Here is a 16220-nt window from a genome sequence, read left to right on the forward strand (position 1 = left end):
ATGTGCAATGTGTGCAGTCCTCTGTGTGGTCCCCTCTGCCACTGAATGAGTGCAAGAGCAGGCCAGTGTGGGGAGAGGGAGAGGACAGTGGGCAGCAGGGAAGAAAACACCAGCTGGCTACAGAAGAGCTAGTTTCCAGCCATCTCATCCATTTAAAAAGAGAGAGAAGTGAAACAAGCAGGCAATAGCTGCTGGTTCCAATAGCTCCAAAGCTTTTGTGCTGCCTGCTACCTTACTGCTGCAGGGACTCTCATCTTGCCCTTGGTGTGCAACTTCCAGCCTCTCAGCAGGTTCAGAGCTCCCATGGCATCCTGTTATGTTCATGCCATCCCTAGACCCTCCTGAAAGGTCTGCATGGTGCCCATCTCTCTGTAGCTTGGCACACAGAGTCTCATTTCCCCATGCAGACTGGGCCTGGCATCCCTGCTCCCATCAACACTCAGTCTGCTGGATCTGTTCTTCCTGCTTCTCCTCCATCTCCTTCTTCCTCGGCACACTGACTGCAACTATCCCTTCCAGCGCTGGGAAGGCAGGAGATCGTGCCTGAAAGGAAGGAAAGGGGCAATATCAGTGATGGGAGGGATGTAGACTGGCCCTAGTCAGGGCTTCCCCTTGCCACAGGAGACAGACCTACTACTCAAAACCACAAGGCTCCCATTCCCTCCTAGAGCCAGGGAAGGACTTAATTCCTGCTCTGTGACATGTGCGCCTTTCTCTGGGGAAGGATGTTTTGATATTACCCTCTCTGATGTGTAATGGGCATCAGGAGTAGTAAAGACAGGACGCATTTAAGAGAGGGCAAAGAAGAATCAAGGAAATGGTTGGGCCATTAGTTGGGTATGCCAGATTTTCGAATACCTTTTCAGAGAGAGAATAAATAAAAGCATGAAGGTAAATGGGAAGTGAGATAAGAACCAATTAAAGGTAGATCTACTTTGCCTCCTTGTTTTAACAAGAGGATTTCTAGACAAGGAATAAGAGATAGGTCTAATGGCTCCTGGTGACAAAGTAAATGGTGTCATTTGAACTACTAATACAACTGGAAAAATAAGATTAGTGGAAGAACTGTGTGGTAGCTCCGGTCTTGACTAAGAGGAAGAGACTGGGGTAGTGCTGACAGGTTTCTGGCACGCTATAGAGAATTGATAAGCACAGAATCAGTTGTGGGGCCACTCATTAACGGCACAGAAAGTGTGAAGGTACAAATGAGTTCTGTACATGATACAAAGTTGAGGAGCATCATTTGGAAGAAAGAGAATGAAAATATCACCCAAGAACCAGATATTTTAGGGGAATGGAACAGTAAGATGAATGACAGAGTGAATGAAATGCAAAAGTACCAGCTGCAAGGTGGCCCCTCTTCTGTCCTGGACAGCATTACTTTAAGCATAATAGGGATTTTCAGTTTGGGCCCTTTCCAAGAAATTAAGTAAAAGACATCTACAGCACAACTACTCAGGAAAGGTATCCCTTGCTGACAAAGGAAAACACTGAAGCAAAAATTTGCCATACAAGTTGTTTGCAGAGAAAAAGCATAAAACCTGCAGAGAAACAGCATGACTTATTTTCTTTCTTTTTTTCTTTCTTTTTTTTTTTCGGTGGCATGCTGGGGAGGGGTCAGTCGTAGCTTGCTCTTCTGTAATAATAAAGGCAAGGCAGAAGACAAGATGCTGGAACAAGCTGAGCAAATGAAGAGCAACAACAGACACTCATGGAAGTCAGTGTCTAGAGACTGGTGGGTAAAAACTGATACTGGTCCTGGCAGAGCTGCAAGAGATGTTTTGAAATGTGGGAAAAGATGCTGTTACTGCTTCCCTCAGAAATTTACCTCAGAGGAGTAAGGAAGAAGTTTTTGTAATCTTTTTTAGAGATGACCGCAAAAATGAGTGAGAATGCTGGAGCAGCTAGATGCCAAGACAGAGAAGGATAACAGACACCCACTTCTCTCCCACTGTCTATTAGAATCGCCCGAGCAAAAGGCTGCTGCCTTGGTCTGCTTTGAGGACCCCCGTTATCTTCCTACCACTGCTCAGCTAGTATTTGTTTCAGAATACAGGGTCCATCCAAGTAGAGACAGTGAGAAAGGTGGTGAGATGAGTTTTCTTCTGTGCAAAATTGAGTTTCCTTGAGAGAACCCTAAAAGATGCTTTTGAAAAGGGAAAGCTGCCAGGGAACTCAGATGAGAGATAATGTGGCTGCCCCGTTGTGCTCACATTTCCTCCTCTGGGCCAGAGACACTAACCATCATCATGGTAGGATGAGTTTTCTTCTGTGCAAAATTGAGTTTCCTTGAGAGAACCCTAAAAGATGCTTTTGAAAAAGGAAAGCTGCCAGGGAACTCAGACGAGAGATGTGGCTCGACGATGTGGCTGCCCCCTTGTGCTCACATTTCCTTCTCTGGGCCAGAGACACTAACCAAACATCATGCCCTTGGATTTACTGGCTTTTCCTTCTTCTTGTGCCACCTTGGCACAAAATGGCAGTTTCTTAATAGGAACATGGTATAGGAGATAAAAGCAATGTATAGAGCCTGGGCCATGGAAAGAAAGACAATACCAACCATTTGAGATATCCTTTCCTCAAGAAACAGTTCACATGCCAATATAAGGCTTAGGAAATATGGTGGATTTTGTTGTTTTTGTTGGACAACAAACTTTACTGCTTCACTGAAGGTGAGGTATTTTTCTGCATGGGGAAGGGATTGACCAAAGCTCAAGATTTTTTTAGAAGAAGAATTTTTTGCAAATAAATTTATCCCATCAAAATCCCTGCTTTTAAACATTCCTGCTTTGGAGACCTCAGCACTACTTCAGAATGGTCTTGAATGTTTAGGATTTGAAATCCTACTGTCTTCTGTGATATTTAGATTTAGAGGCACAGGCTTCTAAACGCAATGCCTTTTCTGATTTTTTTTTTTCTTGTAGTCTGGAGAAGGGAATTGGCACCAGTGTAGCAAACTGAGCATGTAACATCAAATCAGTTGAGTTAGGTGGAGAAGGTCAGGTTCTAGAAGAGCTACATGGCAGAAATGGTGACATGAATTAATTCTAGAAAATGTAACACAACACTCTGGAAAGAACTAGTCCAAACTCTTTGCATAAATGCTGAAGCTTTAAATGGAATAATGTTCCTCAGGGCAGGTAGTGGGGAAGCAAGTGGAAAATCTCTGGTTAGCACAGGAGAGATCTTGAGAACTTTATATACAAAGACAGACAGAGGTCTGGAAGCAAGAGGTCCTGGCACAAGCAGTGTTTTGAAAGCTCCTGGGCCTTTTTATGGAACAGTAACCTCTGTTTTATCAACGTAGCCAGATAAAGATAGAGAAAGGATAACTACAAAAGCTTGGAAATAACCCTCCTCTTTAAGCATAGCTTGATGTCTGTAAGGGTAAATGAGAAATTCTTCAGGATTGGGCTGTGATTGTCCCCTAAGGGTTCTTACCACCCCTGTGAGACCTCTGATGTGCTCCCCAGCACCAGTCAAACTCTGGGGTTAGCCACACCTGCCAGTACCCAGGATAAAACTTTGACATCATATGCATGACACCCTCAGCAGGGTGCCCGAGCTCCATGCCTCATAGGTGTCCTCAACCATCTTCCTGCTGCCATGTCCTCAAGACACTACATAGCTGACTCTAGAAGTACTAAGAAGAGGGTCAAATAAGGCGTGATGTACAAGAAAGCTGCTAGAAATGGGGTTATGCATACTTACCCTTTTCTGTAGGGCCAGAGCCAGAACACAGACTGTAAGCAGGAGGAAGAGGGTGATTGTGAGCCCAAAAGTAACCTGCCCACTAAAGATAATGGGACGGCTGGAGACCTGGGCACCTGTGAGGAGGAACTACAGTTAGGAAGGAGGGGAAGGTTGAGTTTTTACTGAAACAAGACTGGGACTGCAGAGAGGCAAACTAGGAAAGGGTACAAGGAATTGGGAGGAGCAAACAAAGGAATTGATGACTGTTAAGTCAGGATGGTGATAAGGTGAGATCTATATAGTCAAAAATCAGAAGGATAGGTTGAGACTGAGAGAAGAGAAGGCACCAGATCACTGAACAGGGTAAGAAGAGGGAATGGGGTATAGGGGAGACAGTACCCGTGATCTGCAGTCCATATTCCACTGCTCCCAGTCTGCCTTCTGGGCCATGTACACTGCATTCCCATGTGCCTATATCCTTCTGTGATACTTGTGGTATTTCCAAGGTAGGGCCTGTTAGGGATCCGTGGCCCTCTGGGTTATGGGAGGTGGCCACAGCCAGCTTGTTGTTAGTGGGAGATGAGTTGATGCGCTTCCACTGGAAGCGTTCATGTCCCCGGGGGTGTGTGATGCTACAAATGAGCAGCAAGCGAGACCCCTCAGAAACCGGTCCTTGGATGCTTGGGGTGACTGAAGCAAAGGAAAAAATAACTTCAGAAAAAACAACAGAATGTCCCACACAATAGCACAGTTCGTTAGAGCATGGTGCTAATAATGCCAAGGTCATGAGTTCAATTTCCGTATGGACCATTCATTTGAGTGTTGGACTAGATGATCTCCAGAGGTCCCTTCCAACCTTACCAATTCTATGACTCTATGAAATCTCCTCCTCCTCCCTCCTTTTTCTATGGCACTCGTCTTTCATTACCTCTTCTAATTTATTTTCTTTTTCTGCCTCAGTCCTCAAGAAGAATAATCAAGTTACCCAGGAAAACACTCCCTTCAACAGAATCCAGTGCAATGCAATGTCCTAGTTTCCTACCCTGTGGTGGGAACCTATGAACAGGAGCAACCTACACTCACTGGGCTGATGTGCAGGGAGGTTTATCTGCAAGTAGTGAGGGACCCCAAAGGGACCATGCACCTTCATGTCTCTCTCCTCACCTGTAACCACTGCCAAGGTCACGTCCCTGCTAATTGTCTTCCTGCCAACAGAGACAGCACAACGGTACTGCCCCGCATCACCTGAACCCACCACAGAAAGGTGAAGGGGAAAGCTTCTGCTACTCCAAATCTTGGAGAAGCCCCAGTCTTCCAAGTGTCCTCCTGCAAGCCGAATCCAGTGGGCTTTGACTCCATTGATTCCAAAGGCACTGGGTAGATAGCTCAGAGTGCATGGTAGGTCAGCTGCAGAGCCAGCTGCAGCATAGACTATAGGGTTGATTGGGCCATCAAAACCTGAGTGAGAGAGAGCACAGTGTGAGATGGTGAATGGAAAGAGCCCTGCAGGGAGGTGAGAGATTCTAGCAGAAGGGATTCTAGCCAGGGAGGTAGGGACAGAGTGGGAGCTGGGAAGCTGAAGTTGCTGGGGTTAGTGACCACTGCAACAGGAGCTACTGGGGGATGCTGGAGCGGCAAGGCAGAGGCGGAACTCACCTAGAATTTGCAAGTTGTGTGTGGCGGAAATGATCTCATTGTCGGAGTATCTGAGCTGGCAGTGCCAGTGGCCTGAGTCACTCACGGATGGCCGGAGGATGGAGAGAGCCCCATGAAAGGAGCAGAGAGTCCCAGAGGTGGGGACCAGTTGTCCATTGTGGAACCAACGTGTCTCTACAAGGCTGGCCCGGTGACTAGAGTTACAGCTCAGTAACAGAGGCTCATTTTCTACCACAAAGCCAGGAGGACTGAGGGTTACTGCAACAAAGAGAAAGGGGAGGGAGAAGGCTAATTTCGTAGGCTGACCACCAAACCTTCTCTCTGTGCCTCTAGTGTCCTAGCTTTGTCCATCACCCAGCCTTCTCTCCAGAGCTCTGACAGCAGACAAAACAAAGCTGTGAGCATTCAGGGGGCTGCTTCTCATGCTAACGCACTGCAGCAAACAGAGTATCCCCACCCCACCCTTACAAGCTCCGTGGTAGCAAACTCAATGTTCTCCGTGGTCTCTTCTGAGACCCATCTTCTCCTACCTGTTACCACACCCAGTTCCACCTGGCAGTTCTGGACCTCCTTGTTGTTGTAAGCCACCTGTGCCTCATACCACCCAGCATCCTCACTCCTGACTGGGTCGATTCGCAGGGAGAAATTGCCATTGCGTAAAGCAGGGTCCTGGACTGACACCCGGGGCCTCATGGGCAGGGCCATCTTCCGGAGGCCTGTGTACTCCACCTCCAACACCATGTGTGGCTCCTGATGGGTGCTAGGAGTGAGACAGTGAGTGAGTATGTGCCAGAAGGAAATAAGATATTAAGGGCAGAGGCAGAACTTTAGGGATCAGAAAGGCGGTAACGTGGGAAAGGAGGAAAGAGACTCAAAGACTCTCCCACCCTCTTCGCACTTCCCACAAAGACACAGGAACATTTTTGCCAGGATGTACCTTCCCCCATGCCGCTTCCACAACACAGATGTCTTGTCGGATAGCTGTTTCCAGCTATTCTTCAGCTTTTTAGGGCTCAGGTAGCAAGGCAGCACAACTGAACTCCCCTCTCTGGCCCACACTTTCTGTTCCCTCTTTTCTTCCTCTGCTTCTCCTGGTAGGATGTGGCCAGCTATAACAAGACAGAGGACTGAGCAAAGGATGAGACTAACAAAGTAGAAGACCATATCTGGCCACCTATAGTGTGGACAGAAGGGAATGAATAACACAGAGGTGTTAGGGACAAAGAAACACTCAGACAAAGTTTACTGAGCTACCCTGCCCTCCCTGATATGTTCAACCCCTCTTACCACTGAAAATCAGCAGAGTGAAGGCGAGAAACAGCAACATGGACACCGGCCTCATGGTGGCATCCAGAAGAAATGAGGAACAGTGTCTTCACACTCAGTTCAATGCTTGATCAAGTCCAAAGCTTTAAGATACGAGCAAAAATGAGGCATGGACAAACAAGATGTTAGTGTGGGTGGATGAACTGAGTGGGGCTTGCTGGGCTTGCTTGCTCCCACACTCTCTCTCTTTCTGATAAAAGCTTTTCCCTAGATGCCCTTATATTGCGGGTGGGCAGCTAATTTCCTCACATCACTAAGAAGATGCGTCACAACCAAGGAACCAATTAAGTCTGAGGCACGTGAAGATAGAACTGAAGCCAGCAAGAGAGAGAGCAGGGAGGGGCCAGAGACACTGTTCTAAGCATCTTTTAGTGGAAACTCTTTGGGTTGCTGTTGTTTTTCTTACAAGTTTCGCTTCTACATAGACAGTGGAAAAAGTGTAAAAGACACTTCCCAGCAAGTGCCCTTCATGTTTTTCTTTCATCTCTTACCTTTTTTGGTTTGATTTTTCTGCCCATCACAGCTTATCTCAATTAATTGTTTCAAGGCTTTTCATAATGTCTTGGTCTTTTTTCTTTTCTTTCTTTTCTTTTTCTTTTTTTTTCTTCCTTAATTCCTCAAATGTGGCTGATTTCTTGGCTTCTCATTGGTCAATTCACAGAGAGCATGAAAAAAGTAATAGTGACAAGCAAGGAAAGTAACAAAAAGACTCTACAGTGAGTCCAAGCTCCCAGCAGGACACATATGACCCATCAATCTAGAATCTAGGAGCAGCCTAGGACAGAGCTAAGTTAGTTTGGAGGAACATAGCAGAAGAAAGAGGAGCATCCAGGAAAAATGACCTGCACTGAGAAGGGAGAACTGAACATTGTGACTTTGTGAGGGGTATGAGGAAGGAATCCATCCTTCTTCTGTCATGCTAGGGAAACTCTAACGAGCTCTTGTGCTGAGGGGGCTTATCCTAACTGTAACGTAGTTTCTCAGTTTTGCATAGGTGAATACATTTCCATTCCTGTGCTTTTGGGGGCCCCTTTTTCCTCAGAGAATCCCCATTGTTGTGGCTCATACTTTCCAGCACCTACTGGTTTTAACTCTTTCAAACTTAATCAACCCTTTGTGACTGGTGTCAGACATCTGAGCCCCTCAGCTGCATGTCCTCCAAGAGCTGGGCTGAGGCTTTTCCTTGAGGTGAGGGAATGGAGGTGACTCAGTGTGTCAGTTTCTCAGTTGAAGGATTGTTTCTTGCTCTCTAGTTTTCCTCAGCTGAGTGATGAAGGTGGAGAATAAAAGAGAGCAAATGGTACAACTCACTTCAGCAGTTCCCCACTGCAGTGATCTCTGTTGTCTCTTTTCATCATATACAACTCTTCAGACTTCTGAGGAGTGGCCTCAGTGTATGGGAACCTGGTGCAACTTTCTGTGCAATGATGTTCTTGGGGGAAGACCAGAGGACTTGCTAGTAATGGTCCTTCATGCCTTCTGTCTTACACAGCCCGTAAAAGCCCATGAGAGAGGAGGAGAAGAGAGAAGATAAGGGAGAACTTGTGACAATTGGCAGATGTTTTTTTCCTTGTGTTCAAGAAAAACAATTTGTGGTGCCCAGTCCAAGCTGAAAGCATCAACTTCTCTTTCCCCTGAGTCAGCAATGCAAGAATGGTGTGAGTGTGTGGGTGAAGATGAGAAAGAGAAGGGAGACTGAGCTAAAGTGGAGAGGCACGTAGGTCTCCGCAGCCAAGTGCCATCTGTTTCACCTCTTCCCCTGACCTCACTCTATAGAGTCACAAAGTTCTCCGGCCTCCTCCTCCAACCCTCCCTGCTTTTCACTCTCATCTCTTAGCCTCAGTTTCCCGGCACCATTTCCATCTAGTCCCCGAAAATACCCTTAACTGAGTCCATGCTCATGCACTAGGAAATGCGTCTTGTATGAATCAGCAAAGGATAAAGATATATTCTTACCTACCACCGTTCCCCCCCCAAATGCACCATCACAAGGGACTGGTGGGGAGCATAAGAAAGTGGCAAGAGTTGTCTGGCACTGGGGGATGTTTTGGGCTGAGGGGTTATTATGCTGAGTGAGCATGTTGTGAAATGAAGGTTCTAGAGGCACTGTTTTACTCAGCACTAGGCTATCTTTAGCAAAGACACCTGTGACGTTTCTCCCTAACGACCCATTTTAAATGCTGACTCCATTGAATGGCATTTTCGTCATCTCCCAGAACAGGACCCTGCCACAGAAATAACAGTGACTGGAGCAAGATCAGCACAGGGGCACGTTCTCAGAGTCGTGTGCATGGGCCCTTTGGGCTTGAATAGCAAAGGGGCTGATAGGAAAGAGTATGGGACTATGGTAGAATTATAGGGAACAGGGGGCAGGCTACGACTGGAATAGGCCAGACGTGCAGTACAGAAGCCCAGATAACTAAATATTCTTCTGTATTAGGCATTAACTAGCTTCTGCCAGGTTCCAGGCTTGTCCACAGCAGTTACTTTATGGGCAACCTTAATACATTGTTTTTGTTGTCTTGTCATATTGCATTGGTGCAAACTCCAATTACCATTAAAAAAGGGAACAGAAAACATTTTGCAGTATCATTGAGTTAGTCCAGCTGAAGGAACTTTCCACTGTGTTTCCAGATTTCTGTGGTAATATGTTTTTCTCTGAATTATTCCACTTTCATGCTTTGGTCTTTGCAATATCATGTGTGAAGTTAGTTAGAATTTTCTGCATCGTGCTGACTTTTTGAGGTGCTCTATAATCCATTTGCAGACTGTAATGGACCTGAAAATTTGCAGTGTGACTTGAAGACCATGTTGGCAGCTGTACATCTAAAGATCAGCTGGTCAGAGAGTATGTAAGAGAGCATTCCTGAAATAGAGCTCATTTGAAAATGTCCTGATTGTTGTTTGCACAAAGCTAAAGTAAATATAATAAGCCAAAAGAAGCTACTTACTAATAAAAGATAACTAATAGCATTGTGCCAAGGGACAACTTCATTTTCTATATGAAATTTCTCAGTCTCCGTAAGTCCAGATGAAGTACCAAACTTGATTTCTTTTTCACAGGAGGAAATAGTTGCTCTGGAGTCCTGTCCCTCTGTGATATCTGGAACCAGCATGGTGTCTTTTCAGGGCCTCGTAGCTTGTGTTCAAGAGTGATCTTTGAGAAGGAACCAGACAGGTAGGTAAGAATGTGTTACAGAGCTCAGTGATACCAAACAGCTCTGTCCAAAAATGTCCAGGACCCATTTTTTTTCTTGCAGTGACAGATCCCCAAAAGAGACAGGAAGAGAGTTAGCAAAGAGAAAGTTCATATCTCCCAGTAGTTCTGGATGAGAAGAAATGTAACTCTGCAGAAGTACTGCCAGAAGAAGAAGAATGGCTGGCTAACTGACATTTGTTGGAAGGCTCTTTGCTTTTGGAAGTTCCTCTTTAGGAGATCTTGTTGAATGGGCATTGCCTGAGTCACCATAGGTCTCCGATATGGAACCGAGGAGAGTCTAGAGGAGGGTCTTCTTCCCATAATCCCAATAGGAACACCCTCAGGAAAGCATAGCTTCTCATTGGAGGAGTCATTGGACAAATCCACAGCCTCATACTTTGCAGTGCTAAGAAGAAAGTGACCTCTGTGTGAGAGTCTTCTGCAGATAGTTGTATATCCCAGAAGAAGCCTGAATTAGAGAGCCATGAATAGCAGTGTTGGGTGCTGACTGAAACTGTAGGCTGAAAGGCCAACAATTTCTTTGCTGAAGAGAATCTGCATTCATGGACATGGTAGAGAATGCTGCAGTCATATTTGGTAGCTAGTACCTTTTATCTGGCCAGCATCATCTGTAGATAAATGTACAAGTCTGTCTTCTTGCAAAAGGGCTCCAGGCTTTTCTCCTGAGGAGAGATATCCTGTTTGGACATCTACAACTACCCGTCGAGACAGTGGTGTACATCAGTATCCTTGGCCAGTATCTGTTTAAGAGATGTTTGATGCTGCAAGGTGTGGTTTCGCAATATAGAGGGTGACAGGGATCGACTACAAAATTCATCTATCCAGCAAGCTGGGTTGCATTTTGACTTCTCATTTTCAGAGTTCATGCCATGCATTTTAGCATGAAAAGTATGCTAGTCTCCCAAATGTCCCAAGGCTGCACTGGCATTTCTCAAGAGTGAAGAGGTATTCAGAAGCCTAATGCATACAAGGGATGTGAGAGGCATCAGGGGAAAGTTCTGTGTTACGGTGATCCTGACATTGAGGTGAATGAGTCAGTTCTCTGAACCAATGTGCATGAGTATGTGACTATGCAGCACTGTCTACTGTTTGACTGGGGGATAAGAAGAGGGAGGAGAGAGCAGGGGAGAACATACTGCCTGAGTGAGGGTTTAAGGGAAAGTTGGTCTCCTGCAGTTGAGGGGATGCCTTGCTGTCCCCCCCACAGCATCTGTGACAGAAGCTATGTTTGTCTTTTCTGGGCTCAGTAATCCTAAAAGATTCCCTAAACTAAGGCATGGGCCGAAAGAAGCTGAGGAGCACTCTGATAGAAGCTGCAGCTAGCTGTGAGAATGACACTCCCAAAATGTGGTCTGTTCTTTCAGGGAGAGAAAGGATCCTACTGTCTTCAGGGTCCCTGGGCCCAAGAAGGCAACAGACTCCAGTGCTGGCAGTGGAGCTGGACAACAGAAGTCTGCTTGATGGGATAGTCCAGAAAATGCATGAAGACTCACAGAAGTGGCCAGCAAACAAGTCCTCCGAAAGAGTCATCAATGCCAGGACTAGCCGTAGGAGTGGAGTCACGACAGACTAGGAAGATGACGCTGACAAAACAGTCTTAATGTGAAGTGAAGTTGCGGCACACAGATTTCCCCAAAGACTGCATAAAAGCCCCTTCTTAGATGCAGCTTCTTTAGTTTGCTAGTCTCTTTGGTTTCACAGAGATAACATGGCAAGTTTCCCTCAGAGCTGTTTTGGGCAGGCAGATCTCTAGAGCAACTGTATTAAAAAATCACAGAATCAGAGAATGGTTGAGGTAGGAAGGGACCTCTGGAGAGCATCAAGTCCAACTGCCCTGCTCAAGCAGGATCGCCTTGAGCACTTCGCACAGGATCGTGTCCAGGCAGGTTTTGAATATCTCCAGAGAAGGAGACTCCACAGCCTCTCCAGGCAACCTGTTCCAGTGCACCATCACTCTCACAGTAAAGAAATTCCTCCTCATATTCAAGTGGAGCTTCCTGTGTTTCAGTTTGTGCCCATTGCCTCTTGTCCTGTTGCTGAGCACCACTGAAAAGAGTTGGCCCCATTCTCTTGACACCCTCCCTTAAGATATCTTATCAATGTACACATTCTTAAGATCCCCTCCCACTCTTCTCTTCTCTGGGCTAAACAGGCCCAGCTCTTGCAGCCTTTCCTCATAGAGCAGATGCTCCAGCCCTCTGATCATCTTTGCTGAACTTTCTCCAGTTGTTCCATGTCTTGTACTGGGGAGCCCAGAACTGGACACAGTACTCCAGATGTGGCCTCACCAGAGCTGAGTAGAGGTGGACGATCACCTCCCTCGACCTGCTGGCAACACTCTTCCTAATGCACCCCAGGATACCATTGGCCTTCTTGGCCACAAGGGCGCATTGCTGGCTCATGGTCAACTTGTCATCCACCAGCACTCCCAGGTCCTTCTCTGCAGAGCTGCTCTCCAGCAGGTCAGCCCCTAGCCTGTAGTGGTGCATAGGGTTATTTCTCCCTAGGTGTAGGACCCTGTACTTGCGCTTGTTGAACTTCGTGAGGTTCCGCTCTGCCCAATTCTCCAGCCTGTCCAGGTCTCTCTGAATGGCAGCACAGCCATTCAGTGGCAGCACTTGCAATGTATCAACCACTCCTCCCAGTCTGGTATCATCAGCAAACTTGCTGAGGAGGCACTCTGTCCCTTCATCCAGGTCAGTGATGAGTAAGTTGAACAAGACGGAACCCAGCACTGACCCCTGGGGGACACCACTATCTACAGGCCGCCAACTGCACTCTGCGCCACCGATGACAACCCTCTGAGCTCTGCTTTTCAGCTAGTTCTTGATCCATCTCACTGCCCACTCATCTAACCAACGCTTCCAGAGCTTGCCTAGGAGGATGTGATGGGTGACAGTGTCAAAAGCCTTGCTGAAGTCAAGGTACACAACGTCCACTGCTCTCCTCTCATCTACCCAGCCAGTCATTCCATCATAGAAGGCTATCAGATTGGTAAAGCAAGATTTCCGCTTGGTGAATCCATGCTGGCTACTCCTGATCACCTTCTTTTCATCCATATGCTTGGAGATGACATCCAGAATGAGTTGTTCCATCACCTTTCCAGGGATGAAGGTGAGGCTGACTGGCCTGTAATTTCCTGGGTCCTCCTTCTTGCCCTATTTGAAGACTGGAGTGACATTGGCTTTCTTCCAGTCCTCAGGCACCTCTTCAGTTCTCCATGACCTTTCAAAGATGATGGAGAGTGGCCTAGCAATAACATCCACCAGCTACCTCAGTACTCGTGGGTGCTTCTCATTAAGGCCCATGGATTTGTGGATGTCAAGTTTGCCCAAAAGATCTCTAACCCGATCCTCCTTGACCAAAGGAAAAATCTTCCTTTCTCCAGACTTTCTGTCTCATCTCCAGGCTCTGGATTCCCGAGGGCTGGTCTTAGCAGTAAAGACTGAAGCAAAGAAGGTATTCAGTAATTCTGCCTTCTCTGTATCCTGCATCACCAGGGCAGCCACCTCATTCAGCAGCAGGCCCACATTTTCCCTAGTCTTCCTCTTGCTACCAATATATTTGAAGAATCCCTTCTTGTTGTCCTTGATGTTCCTTGCTAGATTTAATTCTAAGTGGGCCTTAGCCTTCCTCATTGCATCCCTGCATACTCTGACAACATTGTTATATTCCTCCCAGGCAGCCTGTCCCCTCTTCCACATTCTGTGTGCTTTCTTCTTCTGTCTGAGTTTTGCCAGGAGCTCCTTTGTTGGACTTCTTTCTCCTTGGGATGTATCGCCCTTGGGCTTGGAGGAAGTGATGCTTGAATATTAACCAGCTCTCCTAGACCCCCTTCCTTCTAGGGCCTTAACCCATGGGATTCCTCCAAGTAGTTCTCTGAAGAGGCCAAAGTCCGTTCTTCTGAAGTCCAGGTTTATGATCCTACTTATTGGCTTGCTTCCTCCACACAGGATCCTGAACTCCATCATCCCATAGTCATTGCAGCCAAGGCAGCCCCCAACCTTCACATCTCCAACCAGTCTTTCTTTGTTGGTTAGTACAAGGTCCAGCAGGACACCTCCCCTCATTGGCTCCTCAACCACCTGTGTCAAAAAGTTATCATCTTATGATCTTGTCTCTAAGTCTGAAAAATTACAGGAGCCTCATGTGTCCCAGATGGAGGATCCTGAAACTGTTAGAGATGGTAGGAGGCAGCAAAAGTAATCAGTTGCCAGAACTCTGTGGTTAAGTGTGTCTGTACCCCTTTGACAGCTCAGGCAGAGAAATGTTTTGGACTTTCCCAGGTCTTCCTGCAACTCATCCATCAATTAAGGCACTGAAGATGTCAGAAACTTATTTCTGGAAGCTTAGTATCTCAAAACAAAGACAAATACAATGATCAGACTTTGGAACTAAACACAATTAGGCTACATAATTTGTTAGGAAACTCTTCAAAACTCCTTTACCTGAAGCATCCTTCTGCAGTTCTTCTGTTGCTGCACAGCCAAATGATGACACAGAAGAATCTCTACTGGAGAGCACTTCAAAACATAAACTCAGATAGCTGTCTGTTAGGCTCACCCATAAGCACACCAGGAAACCCATCTGCAAAATTATAACTTGTTGTTTTTTCTGAGTGAAGGACAGTTTCTTAAATGGTACCTGCAAATCTTTTCTTTTGTCAAATCCAAGGTCTTGAAACCAGCTGAGGTTGTAGGATGTGGGTCCAACAAATATCCTGAGCTTTCAAGACAGTAACATTGTGGACCTGGACCTAGTTTTGAGCTGAGAATTTGTATGTTTCCCACTAGGTAAATTTTAGAGAAGATTCAATAGAGAAATTTGGGAAAGCCAGCCTCATAATTTAAATGTACCCTGTGATCAATTTTGCTAATAACTAAAGAAATACAGAAAATTTATGCAGCTGTGCATCCCCTTTCGCAGATGCAGGAGTAAGCATTCTTGTTAGAGCACTGCTAACAGCGTACCATGATGATTGTAGATTCTCTTTGAGAAAGGATCCCATTCTGGAAAGTTTCTCCATGTTTTAAAGGGATTCCACATCAAGTTCTGGCTCAAGGTCTCCTGTCTTTGGCAGGATTTTATAGATGGCCTAGTATCGCCCAGTGCTGCTTTTGTTTTTATTTCAAAGGGTGAAAAGCCCACAGACACCTGATTCCTACTACTAGAAATCCAAACAAGGAGGAAGGCTACAGTCATGGAAGTAGGATACAGTGCTGACACCTGCATTTTCCCTCCTGCTATACAGCAGAACATCTCAGTGCTGTACATGCTCTATGGTGAAGATTCCATGGGGACCTTCAGTAGGACTGCATTCCTACTTCTGCATTCCCTGGGACCAGAAGGCCAGGTCCCAATCTGTTCTTTCAAGACTTCTGCTTGCATTGAAACAGAGCACCTCTCCAAGATACTAGGTACCATAACCAAATCTAGCTTAAATTGATATCTATTTCAGCTTGGAGGATGAACCACATCTTAATGCTTTCAAATGGATTTATTAGAGGGAGAGGAATCAAGAATCCTTTAGGATAGTGCTACAACTTTCCTGCCTCATGTGCCACCTGGTGGCACCAAATTTAACATCTGTATGAATACTTGGCTGAAATACTATGAACAGTAAAGTAACTTGAGTTTCTCCATAGCCAAAATTCCTGGCACAGGGCATGCTGTGTATGCACAGTATGACAGAGGAACAACGATTGATGACTCTGATCACACTGACAATGTTATGAGAGGCCTAACACAAAACTGGGTAGGCAAGAGTTTCCTATATCGTCAGTCAGGATTACGTTTGTCTTGGCCAGTTGTCTATAGAATGACCTGAACACAGAGGCTGCTCTCTGGCTCCCAGGAGGAATGGTCCTTTGCTCAGGGAATCCAAGACAAGCCTAGGGGATCTGAAAGGAGATTCCTCCTCCCTTGAATCCACTCCTATTAAATGAGATATGATGTTCCTTTCCTAACATTTGCTCCGAAAAGCTTCTCTCTTGGCCAAGTACAGTTCTCTGAGTCAGAAAAGGGGATGCTTCATCCAGTGCATGCTTTCTCAAAAAGCAGTGCATGCTTTTCTCTTCTCTGTTTAGCCCAGAGAAGAGAAAAGTGGGAGGGGATCTTAAGAATGTGTACATTGATAAGATATCTTAAGGGAGGGTGTCAAGAGAATGGGGCCAACTCTTTTCAGTGGTGCTCAGCAACAGGACAAGAGGCAATGGGCACAAACTGAAACACAGGAAGCTCCACCTGAATATGAGGAGGAATTTCTTTACTGTGAGAGTGATGGTGCACTGGAACAGGTTGCCTGGAGAGGCTGTGGAGTCTCCTT

At 46.1% G+C, this 16220-nt stretch overlaps 1 protein-coding gene across 1 annotated transcript; it reads right to left on the reverse strand.

The window, feature by feature from the left end:
* Positions 1 to 311: 311 nt before the first annotated feature.
* LAG3 (lymphocyte activating 3) lies at positions 312 to 6700 on the reverse strand. The gene is made up of 8 exons (XM_062571414.1): positions 6637 to 6700; positions 6287 to 6458; positions 5880 to 6109; positions 5350 to 5607; positions 4858 to 5151; positions 4093 to 4383; positions 3712 to 3827; positions 312 to 543 (listed from the first exon to the last, which is right to left on the reverse strand). The coding sequence occupies exons 1-8, from the start codon at positions 6689 to 6691 to the stop codon at positions 433 to 435; spliced, it is 1527 nt and encodes a 508-aa protein (XP_062427398.1). The 5' UTR covers positions 6692 to 6700; the 3' UTR covers positions 312 to 432.
* Positions 6701 to 16220: the final 9520 nt, after the last annotated feature.

This window comes from Rhea pennata, chromosome 1, assembly GCF_028389875.1.
Source record: "Rhea pennata isolate bPtePen1 chromosome 1, bPtePen1.pri, whole genome shotgun sequence".
Classification (NCBI taxonomy): Eukaryota; Metazoa; Chordata; class Aves; order Rheiformes; family Rheidae; genus Rhea; species Rhea pennata.